This window comes from Heterodontus francisci, chromosome 12 (assembly GCF_036365525.1).
Source record: "Heterodontus francisci isolate sHetFra1 chromosome 12, sHetFra1.hap1, whole genome shotgun sequence".
NCBI classification, from domain to species: Eukaryota; Metazoa; Chordata; class Chondrichthyes; order Heterodontiformes; family Heterodontidae; genus Heterodontus; species Heterodontus francisci.
The window spans coordinates 108,299,899-108,317,653 of record NC_090382.1 but is presented as its reverse complement, the minus strand read 5'-3'; the positions used below and the strand labels follow the sequence as shown (position 1 = coordinate 108,317,653).

Sequence of the window (17,755 nt, the reverse complement as noted above, 5' to 3'; positions counted from 1 at the left end):
TATTGAGTACAAGAGTTGGCAGGTCATGTTACAGTTGTATAGGACTTTGGTTCGGCCACATTTGGAATACTGCGTGCAGTTCTGGTCGCCACATTACCAAAAGGATGTGGATGCTTTGGAGAGGGTGCAGAGGAGGTTCACCAGGATGTTGCCTGGTATGGAGGGCGCCAGCTATGAAGAGAGGTTGAGTAGATTAGGATTATTTTCATTAGAAAGACGGAGATTGAGGGGGGACCTGATTGAGGTGTACAAAATCATGAGAGGTATAGACAGGGTGGATAGCAAGAAGCTTTTTCCCCAGAGTGGGGGATTCAATTACAAGGGGACATGAGTTCAAAGTGAAAGGGGAAAAGTTTAGGGGGGATATGCGTGGAAAGTTCTTTACACAGAGGGTGGTGGGTGCCTGGAACACGTTGCCAGCGGAGGTGGTAGATGCGGGCACGATGGAGTCTTTTAAGATGTATCTAGACAGATACATGAATGGGCAGGAAGAAAAAAGATACAGAACCTTAGAAAATAGGCGACATGTTTAGATAGAGGATTTGGATAGGCGCAGGCTTGGAGGGCCGAAGGGCCTGTTCCTGTGCTGTAATTTTCTTTATTCTTTGTTCTTTCTTTGAAATGCTCCAGCCATCCTGGTGAATCTCCTCTGCACCCTCTCCAGTAGAATCACATCCTTCCTATAGTGTGGTGCCCAGAACTGTACACAGTACTCAAGCTGTGGCCTAACTAGCGTTTTATACAGCTCCATCATAACCTCCCTGCTCTTATATTCTATGCCTAACCACCTTATCTACCTGTGCTGCTGCCTTCAGTGATTAATGGATAAGTACACAGGCGGCACAGTGGTGCAGTGGCGAGCACCACAACCTCACAGCTCCAGCGACCCAGGTTCAATTCTGGGTGCTGCCTGTGCGGGGTTTGCAAGTTCTCCCTGTGACTGCGTGGGTTTTCGCCGGGTGCTCCAGTTTCCTCCCACAGCCAAAGACTTGCAGGTTGATAGGTAAATTGGCCATTATAAATTGCCCCTGGTCTCGGTTGGGGATGTGGTAGGAATAGGGGATTAATGTAGGATTAGTATAAATGGGTGGTTGATGGTCGGCACAGACTCGAAGGGCCTGTTGCAGTGTTGTATCTCTAAATAATAATACACCAAGATCCCTCTGTACTTCCTAGGGTCCTACCATCCATTGTATATTCCCTTGCCTTGTTAGTCCTCCCAAAATGCATCACCTTACATAGCTATAGCTCAGTAAGCTGTCCATTTGCATTCTGCTTCAGAGAGTTCAACCCTGTCCCAGTGACCTCAGCACAATGTCTGGACAGACACCAGTACTGCGGGGGTGCTTCACTGCCAGAAGTGCCGTCTTTTGGATAAGACCTTAAATCAAGGCCCCCTCTGCACCTTCGGGCGGATCCCACGGCTACTATTTTGAAGAAGGGCGAGAATCTTTCTTGAGTCCCGGCCAATATTTATCCATCAACCAACGCCACTAAAAAACAGCTTACCTGGCTATTATCACATTACTGCTTGTGGGAGCTTGTTAGCTGCCGCATTTCCAACATTAAAACAGTAACTGGACTTAAAAAAAAAGAATTTAATTGGCAGTAAAGTGCTGTGGGATATCCGGAGGTCGTGAAAGGCGCTATATAAATGCAAGTCTTTCTTTCAGTCAGAAGCATTGCATCAAGAGACATCATTATGTTATCAGGAGGTGGCGCCAGACTATGTGAAACTGAGATGGGGCAAGCTGCTTGGTTCTGCGACTTTCACAGTGAACCACATATTTCTCAAGAGCAACAGTAATAGCTACACCAGCCTACACAGGTCCCGAGGAGATAGACAACAACAATAGGATCAATGTCACTATCCCATTTCTCTGTCGACTCACTCCAACTGCTGGGGATAAAACAAGAAAGCTAACTCTTCAAATTACAGAACCTCAATCATAACATTTTCAAACAAAGTCATTTAAATTCTACTCTGCCACTCAACAATTCTGAAACTAAGTAGAACACACTTATTACAAGCAATTTGTTTTTCTATCATGTTTTTAAATCACTGTTTTTAAATATATTTACTTTTTTCCCCCTCAAACGAAGACAGAAACTTTACTTGTGTTTGTTTTCCAAACTTTCTTCTAACTTTTGACAAGTTTCAGTCACGTTGTGTTTGGGGGAAAAAACTTAGCAGAAAGTTTTCGATTCTAAATAAATTTTTAAAGAAAAAAATCCGTACTACATACTGCTTGTTTTTTTTTTAAATCTCTGACTTTGTGGAAGAGGAAAATATAAGATTATTTACTCTGACACTTTGAATATTTGATCTTACCGTTTTCTCAACAGCTGAGACCAGGACTGTAAAGTTAACGCTTGCTTTTTTGCAATTTAACTGTAACGTTTGCAACGCCCTTTTTTTTTTCTGCCAGCCCCACTATCAGATGTCCAACAGCAAATGCATGTGTCTGTCAAACTACTTTAACTTTCTGTACAGCGGAATGAAATCACTGGAGCGGATTAAATAGCAGCGCATTCCATAGAGCAGTACTGAACTCAATGCTGCTGCTGCTGCTACCCTCCTGGGTCATAGCGCCCACTGTGTTACACGAGCCCTCTTAAAGCAACAAGTGACAGAACGGAAATATAATTGTTCTTTTTAATAAACTTTCACCTGTGCTTTCAAAAACGTTTTCTGGCCCTCACCCTCATGTTGCAGCAGGCAAATGTAACACCATATTTTTTTTAAATTCAGGCAGGCAACACTGGCTTGGCCAGTATTTATGACCCATCCCAAATTACCCTCAAGAAGGTGCTGGTGAGCTGCCTTCTTGAATCACTACATCATTGGGGTGTAAGTACACCAACAGCACTAGTGGCTTGATATAGGCTAGGGAAAGACAACAGATTTCTTTCCCTAAAGGACATTAGTGAACCAGATGGGTTTTTACAACAATGGTTTCATAGTCATCATTAAACTAGCTTTTGAATTCCAGATCTATCTATTGAATTCAAATTCTATCATTTGCTGTGGTGGGATTTAAACCCATGCCCCTAGGGCATTAATCTGGGTGCTGAATTACTAGTCCAGCAACTTTACCACTACACTATACTTCGTCACAACAGCACCAACTTGCATTTTTATAGTGCCTTGAATTAAGTTTAAAAACGTCCCAAGGCGCTTCATGGGAAGTGCTGTCACAGTTTGACAGCAGGATGCATGAGAAGATATTGGGACAGGTGGCCAAAAGCTTGGCCAAAGAGGTAGGTTTTGAGGAGCATCTTAAAAGAGGAGAGAGAGGTGGAGGGGTTTAGGGAGGGAATCCAGAGCTGAGGGCCTCAGCAACTGAAAACACATCCTGCAATGGTGCGAGAAATTAAAATCGGAGGCAAGAAGCCAGAACTGGAGGAGTGCAGATAACTTGGAAGGTTGGAGGAGGTTACAGAGATAGGGAGGAAGGGCCATGGTGGGAATTGGATACAAGGGTGGAGGAGGTTACAGAAGTGTGGGAACTGGGGCCATGGAGGGATTTGAAAACAAGGACGAGAATTATATTTATTCTCAGAAAGTGGTTGTATTTTTGTCCAGAGAATGTGGTGAATGAGTTAATCTTGAAGCAATTGAGTGGCTTCTTAGTCTTTCAGTGTGAACTGAGTGTGCACTCATTAACACTCAAAAGGGAGCTGGACTATTTCTGCCAGTGGAAGGCATCTGGGGGTGAAATTGGCATTTACCAGTACTACAAACTGGGCTATAAGTGTCAGCTGTAGCTCAATAAGTAGTGCACTTATTTTTGAGTCTAAAAGTTGCTGGTTCAAGTCCCACACCAGCAATCTAAGTATGTAGACTAGGCTGACACTCTCTGTGTATTACTGAAGGAGCGCTGCCTTTCAGGCGAGATGCTAACTTGTTTTCTCTGGTGTACGGGAAAAGACCCTGTGGCTACTCTATTGAAGAAGAGCATTGGAGTAATGTTTATCACTAAAATGTGATCTGGCAATTTCTCTGTTTGTGGGATCTTGCTGTGCACAAATTGGCAGTTATGTTTCCTACGTTACGACAATGGCCACACTTCAAAAAACGTGATCTGGTCGTTTCTCTGTTTGTGGGATCTTGCTGTGCACAAATTGGCGGTTATGTTTCCTACGTTACGACAATGGCCACACTTCAAAAAACGTGATCTGGTCATTTCTCTGTTTGTGGGATCTTGCTGTGCACAAATTGGCGGTTATGTTTCCTACGTTACGACAATGGCCACACTTCAAAAAGGATGTCATTGGGTGCAAAGCACTCTGGGACACCTTGAGGTTGAGAAAGGTGCTATAGAAATGTAAGTCGTTTGGTAAATTGTTTTATACTTTAACAAGTTTCCATTATAAGTACCTTTGCTAATAAATAACACCAGGGCTTCACCAAATGGCTGGGTCTTTCAGTTCTACTTGCACAAATATGGAACTGAGTCATACGGGAGAGCAGGGGATTTCTCTCTGGTGTCCTGGGGATATTATTTATTCCTCAATCAACAACATAAAAAAAAAACTGATAATCTGGTCATTATCTCATTGCTGTTTATGGGATCTTGCTGTGTGCAAATTAGCTGCTGTGTTTCTCTATATCACAACACTTCAAAAAGAGCTCTCAGGAGCTCAGGGTTCCGATGAAGGGTCACTGACCCGAAACGTTAACTCTGCTTCTCTTTCCACAGATGCTGCCAGACCTGCTGAGTGGTTCCAGCATTTCTTGTTTTTATTTCAGATTTCCAGCATCCGCACTATTTTGCTTTTATCTCAGGAGCTCTTACTGGTTTGTGCAGAGTTCGCTAAATCTCAGTTGTTTGCAGGAACTGAAACGTCTTCACACAGAGGGTTGTTAAGATCTGGAAAGTGCTACCTGAAAGGGTGGTGGAATCAGATTCCACAGGAGCTTTCAAAAGGCAATTGGACATGTATTTGAAAGGAACTAACTTGCAGGGCGATGTGGGGAAAAGCTGCGGAGTGAGACTAATTGGATAGCTCTTTCAAAGGGCCAACACTGACACGATGGCCCGAATAACCTCCTTCTGTGATGTAAGATTCTATAGTTTTATGATTCACTGCAATTAGCCTCGGTGCCCTGAGTTAGGCAGAGGGGGAAAAATATTTTGCTACTGATCACTGTTATGGGACCATGAGCTGGTATATAACTTACAAAGGATGGGTTGCACAGACGAGACTTGTACTCCCTCAAGTACAGAAGATTAGGGATGATCTAACTGAAGTGTTTAAAATGATTAAATGATTTGATAGGGTAAATAGAGAGAAACTATTTCCCCTGGTTGGGGAGTCTGGAACAAAGGTGCACTATCTTAAGATTGGAGCTAGGGCCATTCAGGGGTGATGTCAGGAAGCACATCTTCACACAAAGGGTAGTGGAATCTGGAACTCTCTCCCCCAAAAACCTGTTGAGGCTGGGCGGGTGGGGGGGAGTCAATTGAAAATTTTAAAACTGAGATTGATAGACTTTTGTTAGGTAAGGGGACTAAGGGTTACGAAACCAAGGCAGGTAGATGGAGTTAAGATACATGATCAAATTGGATGGCAGAACAGGTTAAAAGAGGCTGAATGGCTCTTCCTGCTGTTATGTTGCTAACTGAACTACTGTAAAAATAGGACTCCCGAGATCACTCACCTCTCGGTTAACTGTGAGCCACGTGCCAGCTGACCGTCCCCTTTAATTGCGTGCTTTAGATATAGGACATGTGACCTATTTGTTTAAAAGTCAAAAATGTTGACATTTCACTGACCTGTGTTTTACAGAAACAAATCCCTGTAATTCTCAGCCTGTCCGCACTGATACAGTGGTGGAGGCGCGTGGCAGTTGAATATCTTTGCTCCAAAATTCTCGCCTGCTCAATGCACATCGCTCAGGTTAAATTACCAGTTGACAGCCAGGGCTCTCGCTGTTTACTACTGGTGTCACCCTGGGTGATACATGAGTGCAAGTGGCTCACATCAGCAGCTGCGGCAGTCTTTTCTTTTACCTCTCTCTCCGTGTTTATCACTCTCTCTCTATGACCCCAACTGTTTCTGCCCTACACTGTTTCCCTGCTTCAAACTCCCACTCCAGAGACTTCAGCACAAAGTCCAGGCTGATGCTCCCCAGTGGAGGGGATGATGCTGCTCTGTTGGATAAAATGTTAAACCGAGGCATCCGTCTGTTCTCAAAAGATCCGACGGTCACTATTCCCTAGGAGAGCAGGGAGGTTCTCCCTGATGTCCTGGCCAACAGATATCCCTCAACCAATATCACTAGATCAAACTGGCCCAGAACTTGCGGTCAGCGGTGGAGTAAGGGCACTTGCCATTGACCTCGAAGAAAGCTGCCCACAAAGATCTAGCGATCTCCATAGCAAGGATTTCCCCTTTTCCGACAGTAGTTTAAATCTGGTGCCAAATCAAGAGGATCTCCAAGCATCCATCAACAATGATGACATCAAGCAGGTAGGCAGCCAATTACATTGAAGTATTCTCACAGACAGTAAACCAGGAAGTTAAAAGCAGTTGATATCCTTCACTTTCAATTTAGTTTTTCAGATAATGAAATAAATGATTATGATTTGGTTAAGATAGAACTAAAATAAAGATAAACACATTTTTAATTGAAAAGGAAGAATAACATTATGGAGTAATTTAACATTCCATAAATATAAATTTAGCTTTTTCACGACAGAGAGGGTGTTCAACAGTAATTATGAAGTTAGTATGCCATTAAAAACCCAGTTACAGCTCATTCAACAAGGCACAACGTTTCCAAGGGTGTTTACAGCATAATGAATAGAAGTTTATATCAATTCACTGATTGCTGAGGGATTGGATTCTGGGGGGTCCTCAGCACCCTCTGGAGGAGCATAGAATCACTGACAGCAATTTCTGGACTTCCGCATCATTCTGTGTATGTGTGGACTCCCAAAGTTGCTGTCAGTTTTAGTGGCGTATTGATGGTGAACACTGACAGTTTCACCATCTTTCCACTGCACAATCTGGGCCATCATTTGGTAACTATCACATTGCTGTTTGTGGGAGCTTGCTGTGTGCAAATTGGCTGCCTCGTTTTCTAGTTTACAACAGTGACTACACTTCAACAAGTACATCATTGGCTGTAAAGCTCTTTGGGACATTGCGATGTCATGGAAGTCACCAATGCAAGTGGTTTCTTTATATCTCTCTGTGCGCCTATCTCTCTGTCACTGTGCGCTGTCTGTTTCTCATTACCTGCGTCTGTCTCTCTCTCTCTCTTTATCTATCCCTTGTGTCTGCGTCTGTCTATCTCGACTTGTCTGTCTGTCTCTCTCTGTGCCAGTGTGAACTTCTCTCTCTGTTGATCCTATGTCAGTATCTCTTGTTTATGAGCATATGTGAATATTTCCTTTTCTAGGTTGCTGTGTGTCTCTTTCTCTCCTTTGCTCCTTCTCATGCTATCTCTCTTTGTCAGGGAAAATGTTATCTCCCGGCCTGCTGGCTCATAGGTATGTCAGCTGTGCTGGTAAATCGTGGCCTTTCTCTTCGTTTCTTTCAATGGAGAAGAAGAGAAACTAGTTTCTTGCTATGGAGGTGGACCTATCCCAGCATTCATTGCACCAGTGAACATGCCCTATTAGGTCAACCGGCTCCTCCAGTTTCTCTTTCCTATCAGATGTTCTCCTGAAACTGTGACCTTGCTGGGATATGGATTGAAAAGTCCTCAGCAGTTCAACTATATGACGATTGTTTAAAGGTGCACCTCGATAGACTTTTGGGCTCTAAGGGAATCAAGGGATATGGGGATAGCCATGATTGTATTGAATGGCGGAGCAGGCTAGAGGGGCCGAATGGCCTACTCCTGCTCTTATTTCTCATGTTCTTGTCAATGAGTATTTGAACACTGTCAAGGTCGATTATGTAAATTGGGCTCATTCCCACTGGAGAATGAGTAATGAGTAGAAGTTAGAAGCACGATAAATCCAACACTAATCTGTGGGAACAATGTTTCAGTGAGCGAGTGATCAATCTATAGAAGAGTCCTAGGGTGAGGGTGGACGCTGATTGTATTGGTTCATTAAAATGCAAATTCGATGGATTTCTTTCAAAAATAATAGTTTGGAATACAGCCTATGACTAATTTGAGACATTGAGTTTCGGGCTAAAGATGCAGGGGGAATATGAGGAAGCACTTTTTTACGCAGCGGGCAGTAATGACCTGAAACTCACTGCCCACAAGGGTGGTGGAAGTGGAGACACTCAATGACTTCAAGAGGAAGTTGGATGGCCACCTGAGAGAAATAGACTTGCAGGGCTACAGGGATTGAGCCAGGAAGTGGGACTGACTGCACAGCTCCGTGGAGAGCCAGCATGAACTCGATGGGCCGAATAGCTGTTCAAACTCAATAGATCTAAGGTCCATTGCAACTACCCTTGCACCAGCATGGCCAAGGCAAGTTAACTCAGCACAGGCCTGGCCATGGTCTCTGCCATCTTCCTGGTTCATTTCACTCAACTCTAGAGTTGTGGCGAATAGGTTTTAACTGATCAAAAAAAACAACATGCATTTCTATAGCGCCTGTAAACAGCCTCAGTATGTCCCAAAGTGCTTTACAGCCAATGAAGTGCTTTTGAAGTGTAGTCACTGTCGTAATGTAGGAAACGGGGCAGCCGATTTGCGCACAGCAAGATCCCACAGGCATCAATTGTGTCCGCCTGAGAGAGCAGACGGGGTATTGGTTTAACGTCTCATTTGAAAGACAGCTCCTCTGACATTGCAGCACTCCACTGAAGTGTCGGCCTAGATTATGTGCTCCAGCCTCTGGAATGGGGCTTGAACGCACAAACCTCTGACTCAAACAGTGGAGAAGGATCTTTAGACTGTGGAGAGGCAGAGCTACTGATTCAACTTGAAAATCAGAATGCTTGTTATTCATCTTTCAGAAGGTACATGAAAGAGTCCTCCAGGCAAAGGAAGTAAGATGAAAACTTTGAAGCACTACACTGGAGTGCAGTACTGAAGGTGTGCTGCATGGTGGGAGGTGCCATCTTTTGGATGAGATGTTAAACTGAGGCTCTATCTGACCTCTTATGTGAATGTAACAGAACCCATGACACTCTCTTGAAGAAGAACAGGGGAGTTTTCCCTGGTATCCTGGTTGATATTGGTCCCTCAAACCAACAACAACTGTGTCTGCGTGGGTTTTCTCCGGGTGCTCCGGTTTCCTCCCACAAGCCAAAAGACTTGCAGGTTGATAGGTAAATTGGCCATTATAAATTGTCACTAGTATAGGTAGGTGGTAGGGAAATATAGGGACAGGTGGGGATGTTTGGTAGGAATATGGGATTAGTGTAGGATTAGTATAAATGGGTGGTTGATGTTCGGCACAGACTCGGTGGGCCGAAGGGCCTGTTTCAGTGCTGTATCTCTAATCAATAATAAAAAAAAATGATCTGGTCATTATCACATTGCTGTGTGGGATCTTACTGTGCACAGATGAGCTGCTATGTTTCCTACACTACAACGGTGACCACCCTTCAGAAGTGCTGCATTGGCTGTGAAGAGCTTTGGGATGTGTTGAGGTTGTGAAAGGCGCTATATAAATGCAAGTCTTTCTTTGCTTTTCATTTTTGCATTTAGTGGAGCAGGTCCCCTCCCAACTCTGAGGCAATGGGCAATGGTGAGAGACCAGAGCCCAAACACATCCATGAGTGTAGGCCTGTTGGTAACTAGTTAACCTCGGGGCTTGTGATAATGTCTGCTAGAACTTAGATTTACTGTGACTTTACTCACTCATTCCACTGAGGCTCATTCACCAGGGTTCTCCAGGAAACTAAAACAACATTGGGGCTTTCCTGTGAATTCCCCTGAAAACCCTGTTGTCTGAGTGTTGAAGGTTTGTCTCAAATATAGTAATATAGACTGGTAGAATGAGGCAGCACAGATGACCACTCGGCCCCTCGTGCCTGCTCCAGCTCTTTGTAAGTGTTATCCAATTAGTCCCACTCCCCCCTGCTCTTTCCCCATAGCCCTGCAAATTTTTCCCCTTCAAATATTTATCCAATTCCTTTTTCAGAGGAATTATTACAGAAACTGCTTCCAACACCCTTTCAGGCAGTGAATTTGATCATATAAAGAATTTTTCCACATGACACATACCTCCAGCCATTCCCTACCTCAGAATCTACTCCACCTACACATCCCGATCCTCACTCTTTCCTTCGCCACAGGAACACTAGGAACAAGAGGAGGCCATTCTGCCCTTTGAGCCTGTTCCATCTCTCAGAGCGTTGTTAGTGTTTGGAATTCTCGTCCCCAGCGAACAGTGGAGGCTGGGTCATTGAATATATGCAAGGCTGAGTTAGATAGATTTTTGATCTACAAGGAAGTCAAGGGTTATTGGGGGGGGGGGGGGGGTGCAGACAGGAAAGTGGAGTTGAGGCCACAACCAGATCAGGCATGATCTTATTGAATGGTGGAGCAGGCTCGAGGGGCCGAATGGCCTACTCCTGCTCCTATTTCTTATGCTCTCATGTTCTTATCCTGAACAACCTGGCTCTACTTTTAAGGTTATGCTGCCTTGTTCTGGACTCCCCCGACTAGAGGAAATGGTTTCTCTCTGTCGAACCTATCAAATCATTTAATCATCTTCGAAACACCTCAGTGAGTTACCTCTTAGTCTTCTACACTCAAGGAAATACATGCCAAGATTATGCAAACTATCCTCATCCCTTTAATCTTGAAGGAAATATTTTAGAACATTTCACTTCCTGTAGGTGACTTGTTGCAATATCACCAAAGGTTAAAAGGGATCTTTTGTGGATTTCAAAAAAAAATAGTTTTATTTCAGAGAAAAGAACAGATTTCATCTTTCACTTTCTTTTGGTTTGCTGTTTTCTCAATTTTAAAATGACCATTCTCGTTTTCTGATCCTCCATAGCCTCGCCCTCACCTCGCCCAACCCCTTCCATCTCTGTAATCTCCACTCGCCCCACACCTCTCTGAGGCCTCTGCGCTCCTCCAATTCTGGCCTCTCGAGCATCCCTGATTTTAATTGTGGCACAATTGGCGGCCGTACCTTCAGCTGCCTGGGCCCCAAACTCTGGAATTCCCTCCCTAAACCTCTCTGCCTCTCGACCTCTCTCTCCTCTTGTAAAATGCTCGTTAAATCATATCAATTTGATCACGCTTTGGGTCACCTGTTCTAATATGTCAAGTGGCTCAGTGACAAATTTTGTTTGATAATCACCCCTGTGCAGCACTTTGGGATGTTTTACGAGGCTGGCGGCGCTACATAAATGCAAACTGCTATTACTGATGATGAGACATTCTTCTCTAATTCATGGCGGGGAAAGAGGAGCTCAAGGTTCATGGTGATGCCAATCACAGTCAAATTGCCTCCCACCTCTCACTGCCCAGGCGAACAAGCTGAAGATTGGGTGCGCGGCCCTAATACCGGGGCCTGAGAAAACCTGTACTCCAGCCTGGAGTCAGTGTCCTCAGGAGAAAATGCACGGAAAATAACTATTTTTCTAAAGAGCAAAGTGTGCTTGGACAAGCTATTGCCATGAAACAGCCATGAGATGGCTTTGATAAAATATAAAAGAGTTAATGCCTCTGTTAGGGACATAAGGAGAGGAGGAGGCCATTCAGCCCCTCACACCTGTTCCAGCATTCAGTTAGAGCATGGCTGATGATTACCTCAACTCCATCTATCTGCATTGATTCCATAACCTTGAATACTCTTACCCAACAAATATCTACCAATCCCAGTAGTGAAATTTTCAGTTGACTGCCTCCTCCACCCAGCCTCAACAGCTTTTTGAGGGACAGAGTTCCAGATTTCCACTCCCCTTTGTGTGAAGGAATGCTTCCTGACATCACCCCTGAACAGCCTGGCTCGTATTTTAAGGTTATGCCCCCTTGTTCTGGACTCCCCCACCAGAGAAAACGGTTTCTCTCTATCTAACCTTTAATCAACTTGAACACTTTGATTAGAGCACCCCTTAATCTTCTATACTCAAGGGAATATAAGCCTAGTCTATGGAACCTGTTCTCATAATTTAGCCCTTGTAGCCCTGGTGTCATTCTGGTGAATCTCCCAGGCCAAAAAAGCAGAGAGTCAGATTTAATATCAGTGGATTAAAGTTCGATATGCTAGTATGCCCACTGTATAATTTCAAGATGGCAATCTTTGAGTTAATTGTTGATTTTCTATGTGTGTTCTGCCACACCGCGTTCTTGGCAAGTTCACTTGTTTTCTTCACGCCAATGAAACTATCTACCAGTGTCATGGTCCTCAAGGAAAGAAAGACTTGCATTTATATAGCGCCTTTCACCACCTTAGGATGTTCCAAAGTCAATGAAGTATGTTTTGAGTGTCATCACTGTCGGGAAATGCAGCAATCATTTGCACACAGCAAGCTCCCACACATGGTACTGAGATAAATGACTCAATGATCTGCTCTTAGCGATAAATATTGACCCCAGGGAGAAATCCCCCCCCCTGCTCTTCTTCGAAATAGTGGGCCGCGGGATCTTTTACATCCACCGGAGAGGGCAGACAGTTTAACGTCTCATCTGAAGGATGGCATTTCTGACAGTGCAGCACTCCCTCAGTAATGACACTGGGAGTGTCAGCCTGGAGTTTACGCTCACGTGTCTGGAGTGGGGTTTTAAACCTGTGACTTTCTGACTCCGAGGCAAGAGCATTACCCACTGAGCCACAGCTGACACCCAGCTAGGCAATCATTGCCCAATTTTGGCAGCGAACAAACAATTTGATCGGAAGAGAGCCCCTGAGGTTATATCCATCTCATTCATTAAAACTATCCAACCACCACCCCGCAAACCTTTAAAACTTCTTTTGGCTCAATAAGGACAGAAAAAGTAAAGGAATGTTCTCCACCACATAAAATCCCATCTGGAAAACTCATTTTCTCGAGCTGCACTGTTTGTTTTCTCTCTAACTAAAGCCTCCTGCCTGTGGAAAATATGCTCGGACTCTGTAAACTCGGATGCGTATAAAAAGTTTATATCTTTTAAGGAGCTCTCGTCACTTTCACTATTAAAGAAAGAAAGAGCACTTGCATTTTTATAGCGCCTTTTACCATCTCAGGGCAGCTCAAAGTGCTTCACAGCCAATGTGGTGTTTTTTTGGAAGTGTAGTCATTGTTCCAATGTATAGTAGCAATTGTAAAAAAAAACAAAAATAATAAAGGGACTGAATTATATTTGTCTTGCTATCATAATTTGCAAAGCAGCAAACAGAGAGCAGAGAATAAACGTAATTATTCAAAATTGGTTAAATGGTGGGAAGCTGTGTTCCACAGGGATCGGTGCTGGGACCACTCCTGTCCACCATTTATATAAACAAAAATAAAAGCCAAATACTGCAGATGGTGGGAATCTGAAATAAAAACAAGAAATGCTGGAAATACTCAGCAGGTTTGGCAGCATCTGTGGAGAGAGAAGCAGAGCTAACGTTTCAGGTCAGTGACCCTTCATCAGTTCTCCACAGATACTGCCAGACCTGCTGAGTATTTCCAGCATTTCTCGTTTTTATTTGCACAAACGATCTGTACTCGGGAATCAGAAGTGCAATTGCAAAATTTATGGGTGTAGCTAATACAGAGGACCACTGCGACAAAATGCAGGGAGACATGAATAAACTTGTCGAACGGGCGTGCCGTTTTTAAACGGAATTCAATAGAGAGAAGGATGAGGTAGTGCATTTTATGCACTACAAATACAAACTGGGTGGTTTTATTTTAATGAATAGAAAGTCAACAGATGAAACTCTCTGCCGAGAGTATTCCAGCACACTCCTGACTTGTGCCATCTTTTAGGTCCACCTAGGAGGGCAGATTAACACCTCATCTGAGAGACAGCACCTCTGACAGTGCAGCATTCCCTCAGTACTGCGCAGGGAGTGTCAGCCTGCATTTTGTGCTCAAGTCTCTGATATGGAGCTTGAACCCAAAAACCTGCTGAGCTACGCACTGAGTAAGGAAAATTTTCCGGATTTCCCTATTGGATTTATTATTAACCACCTTATATTTATGGCCCTCCGATCTCGCCTGCAAGTGGAAACATTTTCTCTACATCTACCCTATCCAATCCTTTCATAATCTGAAAGGCCTCTATCAGGTCAGTCTCTCAGTCTTCTATTTTCTGCAGAAAAGATTCCTAGCTTGTTCAATCTTTTCTGATTGGCATATCCTCTCAGTTCTGCTATCATTCTTGTGTATCTTCTTTTTGCACCTTTTCATCACCTCTATATCCTTTGTATAATATGGAGATGAGAAACGTGCACATTGCTCCAAGGGCTGGATTTTCTCTCAGGTGGTGGGTAACAGTGGGTCCCAAACCAGCCCCCCCCCAGGGGAAATGGTCAGTCATTGGGATTTTCACAGGCACATCCCCTTAATTGGCATGGAGATAGGTTCCTCATCCAATTACGGGCGGTGGGCAGAAAATTCCAATCGGTCTTCTTTAATTGGCCCTTATCGAGCCGGCAGGGCTACCCACCGCCTGTGGACTGGACGCAATAATAGTCCGGAGGCGGGTTGGAGCCAGGGAACCAGTACACCCGCTGGTGCGGACTCGCCCACTTGGCCTCACCCACTTCCACTCCCAGCCCTGGAGGGGGCTGTAAATGCAGCCCCCGGTGCGGTTCAACCAAGGCTCTGTACAAATGTAGCATAACTTTTCTGCTTTTCAATCCTATCCCTGTAGGAATGAACCCCAGTGCTTAATTTGCTTTTTTTATGACCTAATTAACCTGTGGTGCTACTTCCAGTGTATCTGTATTCCCAGAACCCTCTGTTTCTCTACCCCTATTTAGACATTTTCCAAGGAGCATGTGACCTCCTCATCCAAATAAAATGCACTACTTCATCCTACTTTCTATTGAAACTTGCCTGGATGGGTGCAACTCCGACAACACTCAAGAAGCTCGATACCATCCAGGACAAAGCAGCCCGCTTGATTGGCACCCCATCCAGAAACATTCACTCCCTCCACCACCGACGCACAGCGGCAGCAGTGAGTACCATCTACAAGATGCACTGCAGCAATGCACCAAGGCTCCTTAGACAGCACCTTCCAAACCCGTGACCTCTACCAACTAGAAGGACAAGGGCAGCAAATGCATGGGAACACCACCACCTGCAAGTTCCCCTCCAAGTCGCACACCATCCTGACTATTTTTTTGTTCGTGGGATGTGGGTGTTACTCGCTAAGCCAGCATTTATTGCCCATCCCTAATTGCCCTTGAGAAGGTGCTGATGAGCTTGGAACTATATCACCACTCCTTCACTGTCACTGGGTCAAAATCCTGGAACTCCCTCCCTAACACAGTGGCGCAGTGGTTAGCGCTGCAGCCTCACAGCTCCAGTGACCCAGGTTTGGTTCTGGGTACTGCCTGTGAGGAGTTTGCAGGTTCTCCCTGTGACTGCGTGGGTTTCTGCCGCGTGCTCTGGTTTCCTCCCACAGCCAAAGACTTGCAGGTTGATAGGTAAATTGTCCATTGTAAATTGCCCCTAATGTAGGTAGGTGGTAGGAGAATGGTGGGGATGTGGTAGGGAATATGGGATTAATGTAGGATTAGTATAAATGGGTGGTTGTTGGTCGGCACAGACTCGATGGGCCAAAGGGTACTGCTTCAGTGCTGCATCTCTCTATGACTCTATAACAGCACTGTTGGTGTACCTACACCAGATGGACTGCAGCAGTTCAAGAAAGTGGCTCACCACTACCTTCCCAAGGGCAATTAGTAATAGGCCATAAATTCCAGCCCACATCCCATGAATGAATAAAAAAAAATTGACAAGAGCAGGTGAGTTCTCCCTTAGTGTCTTGACCAATATTTATTCCTTAACCAACATCATTAAAACAGATTATCTGGTCATTATCTCATTGCTGTTTGTGGAATCTTGCTGTGCGCACATTAGCTGCCATGTTTCCTACAGTACAACAGTGACTGCACTTCAGAAAATCCTTCATTCACTGTAAAGAGCTTTGTGATGGCTTGAGGTTATAAATGGAACTATAGAAATGCAAGTCTTTCATGATATTTTATATTATTTAAAGAGTTTAATCTTACTCTAGGTACTTTTGTTAATAAGTAACAGCAGGGTTTTGCCAGTTGTCCGGGTCTTTTGGTTCTGTTTGACGAGCTTCCCTTGAGGAGAGGTCAGCTGGAATCCTCATTGAATTGATCTGCCGACAATTGGTTGCAGATGTAGATTTCTGCTGGATGCTATAGAAACTCCCTGTCAGTAATTTGTTTCTGGGAAGAACGCATTCCTTTAGGAGAAGTATTCGAAAGCTCCTGACGACCCAATGGATGAACTGACTTCCTCGCCTGTTGCTCACCCACAGCCACTGGGATAGGCCCCAGGCTGAAAGCTGACATCAGCCTGTCCATGTCATTATCTCAGTGGCCTGCCTGAGAAAAGAGCATTGAGCAAATCTCAATTTCTATATCACCCTCAACACAGCTACAGGGCATCTTAAGTGCATTCGGACCCTTGAGCCTGCTCCACCATTCAATGAGATCATGTTATCTTCTCCTCAACTCCACTTTCCCACACTATCCCCATATCCTTTGATTCCCATGGAGTGCAAAAATTTATCAATCTCTGCCTTGACTATACTCAACAACTGAGCAACCACTTCTCCCTGTGCTGGAGAAGTCCAAAGATTCAGAACCCTCTGAGAGAAGAAATTTCTCCTCATCTCAGTCCTATGAGGCCAACCCCTCATCCCGAGATAATGACCCCTGGTTCTAGACACTCCAGCCAGGGGAAACAGTCTCTCACTGTCTACTCTGTCAAGCCCTCTAAAGAATTTTATACATTTCAATGAGATTACCTCTCATTCTTCTAACTCCAGGTCTGAGCTTACGTCAGTGGTCGCACACTCCTGCCCAAGGAGCAGTGTGTTGGGTTTGGGTGGATTGGATGTTGGCTGGTTCTCTGCCAGACCACTAGGTGGGGCATGTTGTGGAGGGTATTCATGAGGCAGCCAAACGTTAAAAGCCGTGGAGAACTGGAGCCATCTCTAGAGGCAAGACACCTTGATACAAAACTAAGCAAGAAAAGAGGAAGAACTGTTGAAAGGTTGTCTTGCAAATCATTTACAACATTCTATTGCAACACAATTAAGGATCTAGCTTGTTATCTAATCCTACCTTGAACCTTATCCTCCAACAGCTTCACAGTCCAACCTTCCTTGGCTCTACCTCATTGTTACCCCCATGGTCATTTCTCCCTAAAACTGCCCTTCTTATCACCCTCAGTTGCAAATCCCCCATCCTACACCCTCCATCTCCTCCCTGCATCTTCACTGCATTGAAAATAAGACTTGTTGCCTCATCTCTCACCTTAACTCATTCTTTCCCAGGACCACCAAACTGTGGGATTCCTCACCTCCTTCAGTCTTCCTTCCAAACTGGAACTCTTCACTCCCTCAATCTCTCCTCCAAACTGGGTAATTCCTCCCCTCTCTCAGTCTGCCCTCCAAACTGTGGGACTCCTCCTCTCCCTCAGTTTCCCCTCTAAACTGTCGAACTCCTCACCTCCCTCAGTTTCCCCTCTAAACTGTCGAACTCCTCACCTCCCTCAGTCTCCTCTCCAAACTGTCGAACCCCTCACCTCCCTCAGTTTCCCCTCTAAACTGTCGAACTCCTCACCTCCCTCAGTTTCCCCTCTAAACTGTCGAACTCCTCACCTCCCTCAGTCTCCTCTCCAAACTGTC

The 17,755-nt window shown here is 44.7% G+C and overlaps 1 protein-coding gene across 6 annotated transcripts in view; it reads right to left on the bottom strand.

Moving 5' to 3' along the window:
- Positions 1 to 17,755, bottom strand: part of LOC137376058 (synaptopodin) — an 82,165-nt gene that overhangs the window by 20,954 nt on the left and 43,456 nt on the right. Inside the window, exon 1 of one of the 6 annotated variants that reach the window (XM_068044056.1) lies at positions 16,871 to 17,055. The exons of 4 other annotated variants lie outside the window; for them this stretch is intronic. In XM_068044056.1, coding sequence (XP_067900157.1) covers positions 16,871 to 16,877 — 7 coding nt within the window. In that variant the 5' untranslated portion in view covers positions 16,878 to 17,055. Of the gene's footprint in view, positions 1 to 2,332; positions 2,505 to 16,870; positions 17,056 to 17,755 lie in introns of those variants that run through there. One more of the 6 variants, XM_068044057.1, reaches the window with a different exon arrangement.